The sequence below is a fragment of the Dipodomys spectabilis genome, unplaced genomic scaffold, assembly GCF_019054845.1.
Source record: "Dipodomys spectabilis isolate Male_0828 unplaced genomic scaffold, ASM1905484v1 ptg000073l, whole genome shotgun sequence".
Taxonomy (NCBI): domain Eukaryota; kingdom Metazoa; phylum Chordata; class Mammalia; order Rodentia; family Heteromyidae; genus Dipodomys; species Dipodomys spectabilis.
In genome coordinates this window covers 7,489,642-7,505,178 of record NW_024870750.1, presented here as the reverse complement: position 1 = coordinate 7,505,178, position 15,537 = coordinate 7,489,642, and the positions used below count along the sequence as shown (strand labels likewise).

At 39.8% G+C, this 15,537-nt stretch overlaps 1 protein-coding gene across 3 annotated transcripts in view; it reads left to right on the top strand.

Annotated features, from left to right (window-relative positions):
- The window catches only part of Ppp2r5e (protein phosphatase 2 regulatory subunit B'epsilon), a 143,504-nt gene that overhangs the window by 103,415 nt on the left and 24,552 nt on the right, over positions 1-15,537 (top strand). For all 3 annotated transcript variants that reach the window (XM_042682484.1, XM_042682485.1, XM_042682483.1), the window contains exon 5: positions 2,013-2,105. In XM_042682484.1, the coding sequence (XP_042538418.1) occupies positions 2,013-2,105 (93 nt within the window). The remainder of the gene's footprint in view (positions 1-2,012; positions 2,106-15,537) is intronic.

Here is a 15,537-nt window from a genome sequence, read left to right as displayed (position 1 = left end):
ATTAAAATTTGACTCTTCTTAGATGAGATAAAGGTGTGTATTGGGTCTTGCTTACTAGGCTGGTGTTCTGCATTTGAGCCATACCTCCAGTCATATATTCTGCTGCTTATCTTGAAGATAAGAATCTGGTGGATTTTTTTTTTTTTTGGCAGGGGGGAGTGGTGACATCCATTCTTTGGATCTCAGCCTCTTTTGTAGTTAGGATTACAGGGATGAACCACCAGACCTGACTTTAAAATTTGACTCTTGAGCAAACATTTAAAAAAATATACTTTATGATGACATAGGAAGTATACATAGGTCATGTGGAGTATATTGTGAGATGGCTACTATGTTAATGGCAGGCTAATCTAGTTTATGACTTAATCTAATCTAGCTTGCAATTCTATAAAATGTAATTTCTACTTGAAGGAACAAACTAAGGCCATTAAGATTTAGGTATTTGGCAGATACTTTAAAACAAGGACGGGAGTTGATAATAATCACAACTTAGAATTAGAAATGTTGAAAAATGTTATCTTTTATATCCATTGCCTCAATTGTGATTTGTGTGTGTGTGCATGCTTGCTCACACACGCACGCATGCACGCATGTGCACACCAGTCCTGGGGCTTGAACTTATTTATGGCCTGGGTTCTGTCTCTTGAGATTTTGTGCTCAAGGCTAATGCTTTATTGCTTGAGTTACAGCTGCACTCTTATGGTGGTTAATTTGTAAGAGTCTCGTGAAGTTTCCTGTCCTGGCTGGCTTTGAACTGTGTCCTCAGATCTCAGCCTCTTGAGTAGCTAGAGTTATGGGAACGAAAGAATTTTTAAAGACATGGTTTTTAAAGATATGTACTAGAATGTGTCAACATAGGAGAGATCTGCATAAAATGGGAAAGCAGTATTTTCTACTTGGCAAATGAATTTTAGGAACATATGCATGGATGAAGTCCACTCCAAATGCAATAGCAGATAATTGGATTTTGGTGGGTTTTAATCTTATGAAACATAAAAATAACTGAAACTTTTAAATTCAGCATTGTACTGATTTTTTAAAAAATTCATGTCTCCAGCTCTTTTTGCTTTAGTTATTCCTCAAGTAAGGTCTTGTATTTATGACAGAGCTGGCCTGACCTTGATCTTTTTATTTCTGCCTCCTGTAGCTGCGTGGCAGGTATGTGATGACATACACCTGGTTGAAATGGGTTCTCGTTTTTTTGGGCAATGAATTCCAGAAATCTTGAATGTTTAGACATGACTCTCTCTGTGTGCTGGTGCTAAGGCTGAAATGCAGGGCCTCTCATTCTCCCTTAGTTTTTTCACCAAAGGCTAGCCCTCTACTACTTGAACCACACCTTCACTTTCAGGTTTTTGCTGGTTAGCTGGAGCTAAGTCTGAGATTTGTCTGAAGAATCTGGCTTTGAACTGCAGTCCTCTGATCTCAGATTCCTGAGTAGCTTGGATTACAGGCATGTGCCACTGCCTCAGAGGAGAGGACATTTGATGTGACAATTTTCACTTTTAGAAATGTTTATTCATGACATAACTGAAGAAGTGCATGAACCTGTAGTAGGTTTCTGTGATGCACATTTTGGCATGATTTGATATAGCAGTAAAAAACTGCTTAAATATATGGAGATATGCTAAATTGATTGTGAATATTGAAAGTATTCATTATAAATTATTTACATTGTATTGTTTAAATGACAAAGGTAGTTCATAAAGTTCTGAGGATTTTATAGCAGGTAGGATGTTGCAGAAGGAGGCACACACATTAAACACCAACACTGTTTGTCTTAGAATGCTTAGTTTATGGGATATTTTTATTTGAGCTGTTTGATTGTATTTCCTGATTCATTTAAAAAGTAAAACAGAAACAAAACCCTAACAGCAATTGTGGAGTACATGTAAATGTTAGCATGGATTGACATTAAAATCAGATTTTCTAAGCCCTGTCATTTCTAGTGTAAAAGAAGGCTTTCATAATTTTTTGATACTATGAAATTAACTATAATCTGTTTGTTACAGCTTGTATATGAATTTTTCATACGATTTTTGGAAAGCCAAGAATTCCAACCCAGCATTGCCAAAAAATACATAGACCAGAAATTTGTATTACAGGTAAGTTGTGTATATGTAATTTATTTGTTACTGTCTTATTTTCTCTCTGATGTTTGTTTTTTGGACTTTTTTTTTTAAGGTCTTAGCAATCTTTTTTTTTTTTAAATTAGTGAAAGGATAAAAATGAAGTACTTTTATAAGAAGTGACAGTTATGTTATTTCATAAACAAACATATACACATAAGTTAGTTTCTGTAATTGTCTATTAAAAGCAGTAAGTACCACTTAATGCCAGCATTTCTGAGTTTAATTGCAAAGAAATTTCCTCTCACCTGTGTGATGCTTTCTGTAACTTAAACTTTTCATTGGATAAGTTTTGTTAAGAACTATTGTGTAGATGTGTCTTCAGAGTATGAAAGCTCACCATATAGAGCATAATAACCTTTAATAATCAAAATGTGAGTGCTGGGAAATTGCTCGGCTTACAACTGCTAAGTTTCTCTGCAGGGATTAGCGCTGACTAATCTATTGGGACTTATCAGGGAATCCATTTTTTCTGACTTTCTACTTTGTGTCTTTATAACCACAGGCTCTGTCTTCTTTTTTACTTGGGAATACTTTCACATAAACACTGAATTTTTAGGTAACCTCTCTTTGCTCCCATTGTGAATATTCATTTCTAAAAATACATACTGCAGGGCTGGGAATGTGGCTCAGTGGTAGAGTGCTTGACTAGCATGCATGAAGCCCTAGGTTCGATTCCTCAGTAACACATAAACAGATAAGGCTAGAAGTGGTGTTGTGGCTCAAGTGGTAGAGTGCTGGCCTTGAGCAAAAGAAGCTCAGGGACAGTGCCCAGGTCCTGAGTTCAAGCACCAGGACTGGAAAGACAAAAACAAAAAACAGAAACACACACATACATACACACTTTAGCCACATTGTTATGTGCACTATTATAGCTTCTTTCTGACTGACGTATAGAAAAGAATAACTATCTCCTAGCAAGCCACTAGATGACCAGAGCTTCAAATTAGAAATATTAATTTGGCAGGCAGTTGATCTTTGGCCTTACCAGCATAAATGCTAGTAACCTTCTTGGTGACCTCATTCCCTTCCTATGTATAAATTAACAAATTTGGAGTTCAGGATAGTAGGCTGAGTCATAGCTGGTAGTTTGACTGCTTTTGGCACTCAGAGCTCTTTCATAAGGTAGATAGAGTTCAGTCCAGCAGAGTGCCAGGGACAGGCAAACTATAGGAGGTAAGAACCTTGGAGCCTCCTGTGCAGTGTAGTTGAGTGGAATGAACCACAGATTTCAAATGTTGGCTCAGAGCTGAAGAGAATGTTGGGGAATGATGCTTAATGTTGGGGAAGGGAACTCTGTAGCTCTATATGTTTTTTACTCCTGCAGTTTCAGGGCAAGTCCTCAAGCTCAGAGGTGCAGCTAAAGTACTTCAGTACCTGAATCATGACTCAGACATAAGCCTAGATAGCTTCGAGACATAAGCCTAGATAGCTTCGGATTGGCCAAACAGCTGTCAGACTGTGATATAGACGGAGCGTCCTGAACCATTTCTCATTTGTCAAGTTTCGAAGCCTTCAGTATTTTTTGTCTTTTGTTTTTAAATATGTGTACGTCTGAACACAGTGACAAGAGTTTGGTTAGCCAATGCAGCTGTTGAGGTGTCCTGTTTCCTATCTGCATCCTTGTTTTTGTTTTTGTTTTCTCTCCTGAGACTGAGACTCAAACTCAGTATCTGATGCTTTTGCTCATTGGCTAGTGCTCTACCACCTGAGCCATGCCTCAAACCCCAAGACTATTTTTTTATTCCTTCTGCTTTCCCCCTTCCTACTTTTTCTCCTCCCTCTTCTCCTCCTTCTCCCTGTTCTTTAGTTTTTCTTCTCAAGGTTGGTGCTACCACTTGAGCATACAGCTCCATTTTCATTTTTTTTTTTGGTGGCTAATTGGCGATAGAGTTTTATGGATTTTTCTGTCCAGACTGTCTTCGAATTGTGCCACTGGCTCCAGATCAGCTCTGGGTTCCTTCTCTTCCTCTTCCTCTTCTTCTTCCTCATCCTCTTCCTCTTCCTCCTCTTCCTCCTCCTCCTCTTCCTCCTCCTCCTCTCATAGACTTTCTTGCCAGGGCTGGCTTTGAATCACTATCCTCAGATCTTAGCCTTTCGAGTAGCTAGGATTATAAGCATGAGCCACTGGTGCCTGGCTAACTCTAGTTTCCTTCTTTTTCTTTTTCTTTTTATTATTTTTCTTTCTGATTATGGGGCTTGAACTCTAGACCTGGGCGCTATCTCTTAGCTCTTCAGCTCAATGCCAAGCAAGCGCCTTGAGCCACAGGGCCCTCTTCTGGCTTTCTGGTGGTTAATTGGAGATAAGAGTCTCACGGGGCTGGGTGCTGGTGGCTCATGCCTGTAATCCTAGCTACTCAGGAGGCTGAGAGCTGAGGATCATGGTTCAAAGCCAACCCTGGGCAGGAAAGTCCGAGAGACTCTTATCTCCAATTAACCACCAGAAAACTGGAAGTGGCACTGTGGCTCAAAGAGCGCTTGCCTTGAGCTGAAGAGCTGAGGAACAGTGCCGAGGCCCAAAGTTCAGGCCCCACGACCAACCGAAAAAAACCAAAAAAATCTCATGGATGTTCCTGCCCGGGCTTGCTTTGAACCGGGATCCTCAGATCTCAGTCTTCTGAGTAGCTAGGATTATAGGCATGAGTTACTGACACCTGGCTGCTAGCTTTTTTGCTTGATGGGCAAGTTCTACTACTTGAGCCACAGTTTAATGATGCTAGCCTCTGGTCCTAACTGACTTCAAATTGATTTTCATACACATTACTATAAAGCCAGTGTGTTTCCTTATTTTTATTTGTTTTATAACTTTAAAAAAATATCTAAGGGTAGAACTTGCTCTTTGTTTTTATGGAATATACTTTTTTCCTAGTTGTAGGGAATTTTTCTGAGTCTTTGTCATGTATTATACTCTTAATTTTAAGTCTTTTGACATTTGTAACCTTCCTAAAATGCTATCAGACTTTATCTAAGTCATTGATTAAAATTGTGAAACTAGGCAGGGCTGATAAAAGCCTATGATGTGCTGTAGAAGTTCCCATACTTTAGTACAGATTAATCAGTAATGTTTGCATTCTGTCCTTTAATAAATTAGCAATTCACTTTCGTATGTTATCATCCTTATGGTTCTTAGTTTTGGTTAGGAGGAGAGCATGCAGAACTTGTCAGAGGTTGTGGTAATTAGGACTTCATATTGTTAGTCTTCCCCTCAGCCACAAGCTGTGAGAAAAGTTTGTTCCCTGCCTGCTTACTGTTCCCCACAGACTCCCATACTGCCACCTTGTCCTTGTATATTCTGTACATATCCTTGGCAACACTCATGTTTCTTTCTGGTAAATCAAGATGAGATTTATCTTACTCCTTTTCAGTAGGCAGATACCTAATTTTTCCTAGATTGATAATCTCAAAAAAAAAGTTTTCATGCTTTTAACCAAGACTTAACTTGGTTAGATAAAATTTGTTCTAGCCATGAGATTTACATTTACTTTCTGTGTAAACTAGATGTAATTCTTGACCTTTTTTGGTTTTGTATGATTTCCATCCTTCATCAGAGAATACAAAGACAAAATAAGAATTGAGCTATTTTGTCTTGTAGTTACAAAGCTCTCTGGGTTTGAATACTTATTCCACTGGGTATTGTAAGTATACTTTAGGAGCTGAGAATATGAGCTAAGCAAAAGGAGCTTCATTCAAACACAGGCCCTTCTGTCTCCTTGCATGGGACTTTTAGCAAGTGTCCGTACTTGATTCCTAAGCTTGGGTTTGCTCACTCAGGATATGGGAATCATAGAATCAGTGAGAATAATAAACTTTCAGACTAGCAGTCCATTTAGTGTAGTTGGTGGTACCCAGATACAAAGACAGGATTCCTACCTTCAGTCTGAAATTGATAACAAGGCCTGGGCTCATGAGCATTGACTACTTTGAAGCTTTCTGTCTTTGGTAAAATAAGCTTACTTACTGTTATTGTGGGGGGCATAGTAGAGGCTCATTAAATTTGAATTCCTTTTTATACTCTTTATCTGCCTGAATTGGTAGCATATCTTATTTTCTTGATGCCAATATTTAGAAAGTTCTTTTTTTCTTGGTGCTGAAGATTATTGCTTTTAAGGCCATATACTGAGCCTGTACTTTCCAACGAAGTCACATTTCCATCTTGAAACAAAATTTAAGCATTTATATAAAATTTAGAATAATGACATCATAAACTGACTTGCTGAAATCCCTTTATACAACTACTTAAGGTAATAAAAGAAATTTAAAACAGACCAGGTTCTGGTCACTCATACATGTAATCTAAGCTACTCAGGAGGCTGAGATCTAAGGATCTCAGTTCAAAGTCAGTGTGGGCAGGAAAGTCCATGAGACTCTTATCTCCAATTAACCACCAAAAACGCAGAAGTGGAGCTGTAGTAGAGTGCTAGCCTTTAGCATAGAAGCTTAGGAACAATGCCTGAGTCCTGAGTTCAAGCCCTATTACTGGCACCAAAACCAAACTACCACTACTACCTCTACCACGCACATACCAATTTAGCTCTCAGCAGTTCAAAAAAGAAAAAAAATTGAATACAGTATATTATAATAGCATTGAGATAGGTGAGTGGAACCTAACAGTTCCTGTGGAATTGGAACTTGCATAGAGAAACTTCTTCCAAGTATGCCATAGAACCTGTAAAGACAAAGGCCAGTACATAACAGGTGCACACAAACATGTATTTCCTGATTTGCTATCATTGTTCCAAAGAGAAAAATCTCTCAAATTTTGATACAGTTATTCTATAAGATATAATCAGTTGTGTACATAAAAGACAGTTGTAAAAAAGATATTCAATGCATCGTTGTTAATAATTATTACAAAATGGAAACAACTTTAATTTCTCAGCTGGTTGAACAAACTGGACATTTCTATGGTGGGCTACTCATCCGTTAGTAAAAAGAATGTGATCTACTTTTCAGTGAAACACATGTACTATGCAGAACCCATAGTTTTTGAGCCTGTAGTTGTTACTTTGGCAAAAAGGCATTTGTATTTTTGTCTTAGTGAGTTGGTGCCACTATGGAATACAGTAGGATTCTTCTTATTCATGAAAGATGAGCCTCCAAGACCTTTAGAAAGTGCCTGAACCCTACAGACAAGCACTGCAGTGCATGACAGCCCATCTGATAAGCTAACAGCTGAGAGTCCAGGGGGCGGGTATTGTACAGCAGGGGGATATGCTGGACAAAATGATTCACAGTGTGGGTATGATGAAGGGGAGCAGGGTGGAATTTTCTCATGTTTCTCAGAATGACCTGCAACTGCAAACTTGAGAATTATTTCTTGAGCCATGGAGACTGGAACACCTGTTAATGACTCTTATTAACAAGACCCCATCTGACCCACTCCATCCACTATGGGAACATCTCTGGCCACCCCTGAACACACCTATGACTTGAGACATGTTTGAACTATATGTGCTCTATATTCCCTGGCCCTTAATTCTCCCTGTTTAAAGCAAATGCGTGCTCCCCAAAGATGACTGAAGTTCTGTCTTCCCGTGGATCGCTCATGCCGTGTAATCTTCCCTGCCTCAAAAGGAAAAAAAACGTATTTTTCATTTAATCTTTTTGGATTGTGGTTGACTTTGAGTAACTGAAAGCAGAATTTGGCTAAGCGGTCTATTGTACCTAAAACCTAGGTAGCATGTAAAGAATAAGATTATTTCTCTTTCTGGTGGATGGGAAGTCCAGGGTCCAAGTGTCGGCACCTAGTTAGGACTTTGTAATGTGTCCTCACATGGTAAAGGTGGAAGGGTAGGAGAGAGTGAAGCCATTCCTACAGTCTCATCTTCTGTGCCTCCCTCCCGGCACCCCCCCCCCCCCGCCTCCCGCCCCTTTCTTTTCTTTCCTTTTTTTTTTTTTTTTTTTTGGGTCCGGTCATGGGGCCTGAACTCTGGGCCTGGGCGCTGTCCCTCAGCTCTTCAGCTCAAGGCTAGCGCTCTACCACTTGAGCCACAGCGCCACTTCCGGTTTTTTTCTTTTTTGCTTATGTGGTGCTAAGGAATCGAACCCAGGGCCTCATGCATGCAAGGCAAGCGCTCTACCACTGAGCCACCTTCCCAGCCCTCCCCGCCCCTTTCTGTACCTTTTTCTTTTCTTTTTTTTTGGCTGGTCCTAGGGCTTGAACCCTAGCCTGGGCACTGTCCCTGGCTAGCACTCTACCACTTGAGCTACAGTGCCACTTCTACCTTTTTCTGAGTAGTTTATTGGACATAAGGGTCTCACAGACTTTCCTGCCTGGGCTGGCTTTAAACGGCAATCCTCAGATCTCAGCCTCCTGAATAGCTAGGATTACAGGCCATGAGCTACTGGTACCTGGCTGCAGTCCCTTAAAAAAAAAAAAAAAAAAAAAAAAGTGAAATTAATCCAGTTTTGAGGCTAAACACCCGAAAGGCTCTACCTCCAAAAAGGTTTGTATTGGAGATTAAGTTTCCAAAACATGAATTGGGAAGTAAGGGCACATTAAAGCCTAGCAGTATATGTGAAGAATTTGGGAAGAGATATTGCCAAGTTATTGTTAATTGTTTGGAAGGGCATGATAGTATGCGATGATTTTACTTTCTATTTTTGTCCATCTCTGTATCTAGTTATTTTTAAAATTAAAAAAAAATGATCATGTGTATTATAATCAATAAAAATTGTACAGGTTTCAGTTGGAAGTATGCTTTCATTTTGCTTTTAAAATTTTTGCAGACCTCAGCTAATTCTATGCATTTGCCTTCCTAAGACTATTTTTTGTAAAGCTGTACTATTCTTTTATGCCCAATATTCATTGTGTTTGCTTCCTTTCAGCATTTGGATATGCCCTTTTAAAATCTAAACCTTGGATGAATGCTTCCTGTGTTGGCTCAAATGCTTTATTCAGTACCTTGAGTTGTTTTTCCTCATCAGGAAGCAGTATGGATTGGTGGCTAATTGTAGATGCTGGTTTGAGTTTATGCTCTGCTCCTTTTCATTGTGTGACTTTGAACAAGTTACATTAAGTACTCTATGCATCCGTTTCCTTATTGGAAAGTACGTGCAAGATCCATAGTACAAAAGGAATTGCATTGTAAGGTCATAACGAATGAATACTATGCTCATAACTGTGTTGGTTTATCACTAATGTGTGCATGTGTGTATGTGTGTGTGCTTGCATGTGTGTGCGCATGCCCATGCATGTACGTATGCATACTGGTACTGGGGCTTGAACTCAGGGCCTCACATTTTCACTTGGCTTTTTTGCTCAAGGCTGGTAGCATACCTTCACTTCTGGCATTTTGTTGGCTAATTGGAAATAAGAGTCTCACAGACTTTTCTGTCAGGGCTGGCTTTGAATGGTCATTGTCAGATCTGGTAATTTAATTTATAGGTGTAAGCCACCAGCATCCAGCTTTGTCACTAGCATTTTTATTAGGATAAGTTCTTGTTTTAAGGACCTTTTTTAGCTGTATTTTCTTTTAGTAGCTTCAGGCTGTAGAATCATATAGTGTTAGTATGTCACATCTTGCCAAGCATGTTAGGAATTACTTCAAATCCGATTCTTAGTCTAAAACCACTGGAGCCCTGTGGGCTTAACCTGATGGTTTGTTGTTGTTGTTGTTTTCTCTTCAGGCTGTCAGGACCTCTTAGTTGTTGCATATGGTCTCTTTATTTCTGGATTCTGTTCAGCGGGGCTTTGTCTATCACTGTCTTCTGACCAGTGTTGGAAGTGAAGGTTTCATCAGTGCCAGGACTGTATTTCACAGGATGACAAGTGAAAGCCAGGGGTAGCATACGCTGATCTTCACAGAGGACCAGTAGTGCCAAGTAAAGTAGTCTGAGATGAAAGGGAGTGCTGGAAACTGTGGTCCCCCCACTAGTCTGGCCCCTGGAGGCGTGACCAACCGTTCAACAGAAAACCATGGAGATGTAGATTATGAATGGGCCAGACAAAACAGCATGTTCCTTTATTTTTATTGAGGGGTTTTAGATGTTTTTCTTTTAGGGTTATTCTTTGTTTTGTATTCAGGAATATGACTGGCCTACTGGAATTTCATTGTGATTTTTTTAAAATTAAATCTTCATTTACATAACCTTTAGCATCTTTTATGTACTCATCTAAGTCTTTACACAGGAAAGCTGTCAGACATTAAAGACTGTCATTTTATCACACAGTACACTGGTGCCCATGGTAATGTTGATTTTAGAATTAGGTAACTTGGTAAAGTGCCTTCTGCAGCTACATACAAATTGTATGCTTGCCTCTGTTTGTGAACAAATCTGCCTGTCCTCCATAAAGATCATTTCATCTGTGTAAGGAATGTTGGGGAGATGGTTTCTTTCTGATTGGGAAACAAGTGAATAGCAAACCTTGATTGTTTCTTTGGGTGGGTTATTGTGACCACAGTTGAACAGAGTATTTCTGAAGATTGTTTTCAACCTCTCTGCAGATCTGAAAAACTTGTCAGTGGTTGCTAAGAGACATACAAGTCAAGTATCCCCAGAAACATATGTACTGCTGGAGATAGCTATTTAGTAATTTGTACTTCACATTTGCAGTTATATTTAGCTGAAAGGTGTTGTAATTATATGCACATTATGCAAATAATGCAGCCTGGCCTTAAAATGACCTTTTGTTATTGTGTTCTTAAAAACTCAAGCCAAATTGGACATAACACAAACCAAGCTGTTAAAAAATTATAAGCTCTAGGCTAGGTGCTAGTGGTTCACACTTGTAATCCTAGCTACTCAGGAGGCTGAGATCTGAGAATCGCAGTTCAAAGCCAACCTGGGCAGGAGAGTTATCTCCAGTAAACTACAAGGAAAACTGGAAGTGGAGTTGTTCACATGGTAGCCATAAACAGAGGAGGTTCAGGGACAGCATCCAGTTCCTGAGTTCAGGCCCCAGGAACAGCACGTGCACACACACGCACTGTAAGTTCTAAACTGAAATAAAAATTATAAGGCCTTGAATCTCAACCTTAATACAAGGAGATTTTGCAAGCAAGTTTCATGAATGTCAACATCTTTCTCTTTTTCTGTCTCCCCCCACCTCCAGCCTATAGCAGTTAAAACTTGAGAAACTGTTTTTCTACCTAGAATTTTATCAGATGGCTATTGCAGATAAATAATAACTCATCTCATCCTGTCTTGCTCAGCATTTAACTAAGAAACCTCTCAAAGGGCTTTGCTACTGTTAGTGTTGTGTCCCGAGCCGGCCTCTGCAGCACTCAGCTTGAGTGGGTACACTGACCCTCTGTAGGAAAGAGTCCTTTGCCTGGTGTGGTGCTCAGTGGTTCTGCCTTGAAATTCTGAATATTTTCTGAACAAGGACATTTACTGCATGTTCATTTACCTGAGTCCTACCAGTAGCCAGTCCCCACCTGCAGCCTGTTAGTGCATTTTTATGTAGTTACAACAGCTCTCTTTTGAAATGCTGACCAAATTGATTGTCTTCCTTAGAAATCACAAGGTTTCCTTGAATTCGATACACATAAAGGGGGTGGGGGTGGGAAATGGACCTGTCTAGTTAGAATGCCTAAAATTGGACGGAAGCTGTGACTTAGTAGAATTGTTCATATTTTTACCTTTGAAATTTTTATACTTGTTTTCCATAAAGGTCTTCAAGGCAAGAGTTACTAGAAACTTCCCCTTTAATCCTTTGGCCAAGTGGGGATTATGGCCCACTCTGTTGCCATAATCTCTTCATTTCCGATAGTGGTCCTTTTTGCCAGTCGGGGGCGGGTGGTGCTTGAACTTAGGGCCTGGGTGCTGACCCAGAGCCTCTCTGTGCTCAAGGCTAGCACTGTACTACTTGAGCCACAGCACCACTTCTGGCTTTTTCTGAATTGTTTATGGGAAATAGGACAAAGAAAACAAGAACAACAGCTCCCATTTCCTGGAGTATATATCAATAAATATTATTTTATAGATCAGAGAGATGCACACAAGCATCGCGGCTTTGTGTTCCTCTCCTGAGAATACCCTCCTTTGGTCTCACTGCGTGTGAATGCCTAGAGTCTGTATAGGTAATCATGTCCCAGTGTATTTTAGATCTAGCTTCTGCAAATGGAGAAGCTTTTTAATTTGATGCAATCCTATTTGGCAGTTCTTGGTCTTATTTCTTGAGCTATTGGAATTCTATTCAGAAAGCCATTGCCTGTGCTTAGATCTTCATCCGTTTTCCTGTAGTAGTTTCAAAGCTTCAAGCCTTACATTATGATTTTTTTTTTCCTCCTTACTCTTTTCCTTCCTTTTCTTCTTAGAGGCCTCCTTCCTGGAGCCCTGGTCATCTGGCTCTGCTTGGCACTGGTACTTTCTCTCAGGCTAAGTCCAAGTGGTCCCCCTGAGATGGCTTTTGCCTTTTTCTGGACCTTGTCTTTGCTTGGTGGAATATGTTCTCTTGATACTTGATGAGAAAGTTACCTTGATGCAAATTTGATACTTGATGTACATGTTTTAAAAGATCACTTGTCTGGATGCTGTCGTTTTCTGCCTACATATTTGATTGACATTTTAGTTAGACACACCTTTGTGTCATTTTATTCATCTTCCTCTAGATGTTTATGGAATCGCTCTGTCAGCTTCCAGCTTTCAGTGTAGATATTGAGAAGGTTCCCAAAGGCCCTGCTGATTGGAGTTCACACAGGGCAATATTTGGAGTGGGCTAGTGGGAAGCATTGTGGGATACCAGTGTTTGCTTCTCTGTTCCTGGTTGGAGATGCAGTCATTGGTCTGCTCCCACATGATTGATAGCTGCACTATAGGGTGATGTCATTAGGCGCAGCCCTTGCCTACAGCTGTGCTGTGCCATTTGGACTTTGATGAGCTAAATACACCTTTTCTTCCTCATAAGTAGCCTGAGCTAAGTTCTTGCTTGTTATAACCCCAAAAAGCTGACTAATACAAATATTGCTGCCCTACTTTTAAACTCTTACTGCTTTTTTGGGATATCACTTTTTAGAGAAACCATCTCTGTCATTGTTTTTCTTCCATATAGAGCAAGTGTCTTACACATTTGTACAGCGTCCTGTGCTGTATTTATTCAGCGTGGCCAGCACTGGACTGGGCTCTATGAAAGCAGATGACATTGTCTTGCTTTTACCATCACCCTGGCACCTCGCGTGTATCACGCTTTTTTTTTTTTTTAATATATAATGATAGTATTGTGCTTTCTGTGTGTAGTCTCTCTTCCCTGCTCTTGAAATATTTTGCTGTGAAAGACATCACTCGGTGAACATTTTTGTATTGTTTTCGTATGGATATATGGCTTCAGTTCTGTTCATTGTACACTGGGAGTGTGGAATTGTCCAACTGTAGAACTTTTGAGCAACTGCCAAGCTATTTTCCACACCGAATGCACCCATTTGCTTGCCAACTGTGTACGAGGGTTTCAATTTCTTTACATCCTTACCAGTGCTTTTTTAGTTACAGTCACCAAGTGGTATCTTGTTTTTGTTTGGGGTTGGTGCTACTGTTGTGATTAGTGAAATAGAATGCTTTTTCATGCATCTATTAGTCATTTGTATGCCTTCTTTGCAATGTCCATTTAAAATAAAGATCATTCAATTTTAAATGGAATCAATTTTGCTTATTGAGGTTAATAGTTCATCTATGTTGTGGACACTAGTCTTATTAGTCAATAGTTTGCATATATTTCCTCCCATTATGTGATGCACTGTTTCACTTTATTGATACTTTTTGTTTTTTTTTTGTTTTTTTTTTTTTTTTGCTTTAACTCAGGGCCTGGGCACTGTCCCTCAGCTTCTTTTGCTCAAGGCTAGAACTCTACCACTTGAGCCACAGTACCACTTTTGGCTTTTTCTGTGTGGTTTTTGTGGTAGTGAGGAATTGAACCCAGGGCTTCATGCGTGCTAGGCAAGCACTCTACCACTAAGCCATATTCCTAGCCTGATAGTGTTCTTTAAAGCACTGATGTTTTTATTTTGATAGTCTATTTTTTTCTCTTATTGCCTAGATAAGCTTTTCATTTCACAGCTAAAAATAAATCACTTAGTCTAGGACTATGAACACTTAATTTTACATTTTCTTCTATAGTTCATTTCTTTAGGTTTTTTTATTTGAAAATAGATTTGAGTATTTGGTATGAGGTAGAGGTCCAACTTTATCCTATTGCACGCGGATATCCAATCATCCTAGCACCATTGGTGAAAAACACTATTCTTCCTGTGCTGAAATATCCTCACATCCTTACAGGAAATCAGTTGACTATACATTTGAGATTTATTTTTGGATTCTTAATTCTCACTTGGCATATCTATCCTATGTCAGTATCACACTTCTTTGATTACTATAGGCTTATAGTAAGTTTTGAAATCAAGATATGTGAGGCTTCTAATTTTGTGTCCCCTCTGTAACCTGATGGTTTTTGCTTCTCTAGGTCCTGTGTATTTATTTTCCTTTCTTCCTTCCTTCCTTCCCTTTTTCCCTCCAGCCTCCATTCCTCCCTTCTCCTGTCCCTCCCTTTCATTTTTATTAGCATACATTATTTGTGACAGTCTGATCAAATCCATCCCCTTTTGCTCTCCCTCATTTCCCCTCCCTCTTGTTTATTTTTATGAGATTCTGTGTCAGCCCTCTGAGTGTTGGAATTATATCTTTTTTTAAATTTTATTGTGAAAATACTGGGCAAGGTAATGGGTGCATTTCTTATCAAGCATTGTTGCCTCCTCCTTTGCTTCCCCTTCCCATCCCTTCCCATCTCCCCCCACCCCCCACTCCCCCTGGAATTATGTCTATATAGCTAAAGATTTGACCAATTCCTGGAAAACAAAGCAGCTGATTTTGTGTTTTATTTTTTTGGTGCTGGTCCTAGGGATTGAACTCAGGGCCTGGGTACTCTCCCCGAGCTTCTTTTCCCCAAGGCTAGCACTCAGTCACTTGAAGGACAGCTTCACTTTTGGCTTTTGTGGTTCTCCCCTCCCCCCCCCCCCCACCCCCCCTTGCGAAAATAATTTTTTTCTTCTTTTTTTTTAAACCCTTTTTTTTTTTTTGTATTTCAATATATTTTTTTTTATTGTGAAAATACAGAGGGGATACAATTACATGAGCAAGGTAATAAGGACATTCCTTATCAAGCATTGTAGCCTCCTCCTTTGTTTCCCCTTCTCATTCCTTCCCATCCTCCCCCCCATTTTTGTGGTTCTTTTTTTTTTTTTTTGGGTCCGGTCATGGGGCCTGAACTCTGGGCCTGGGCACTGTCCCTCAGCTCTTCAGCTCAAGGCTAGTGCTCTACCACTTGAGCCACAGCACCACTTCCGGCTTTTTTCTTTTTGCTTATGAGGTACTGAGGAATTGAACCCAGGGCCTCATGCATGCAAGGCAAGCGCTCTACCACTGAGCCACCTTCCCAGCCCCTTTTTGTGGTTCTTAATTGGAGATAGAGTTACAC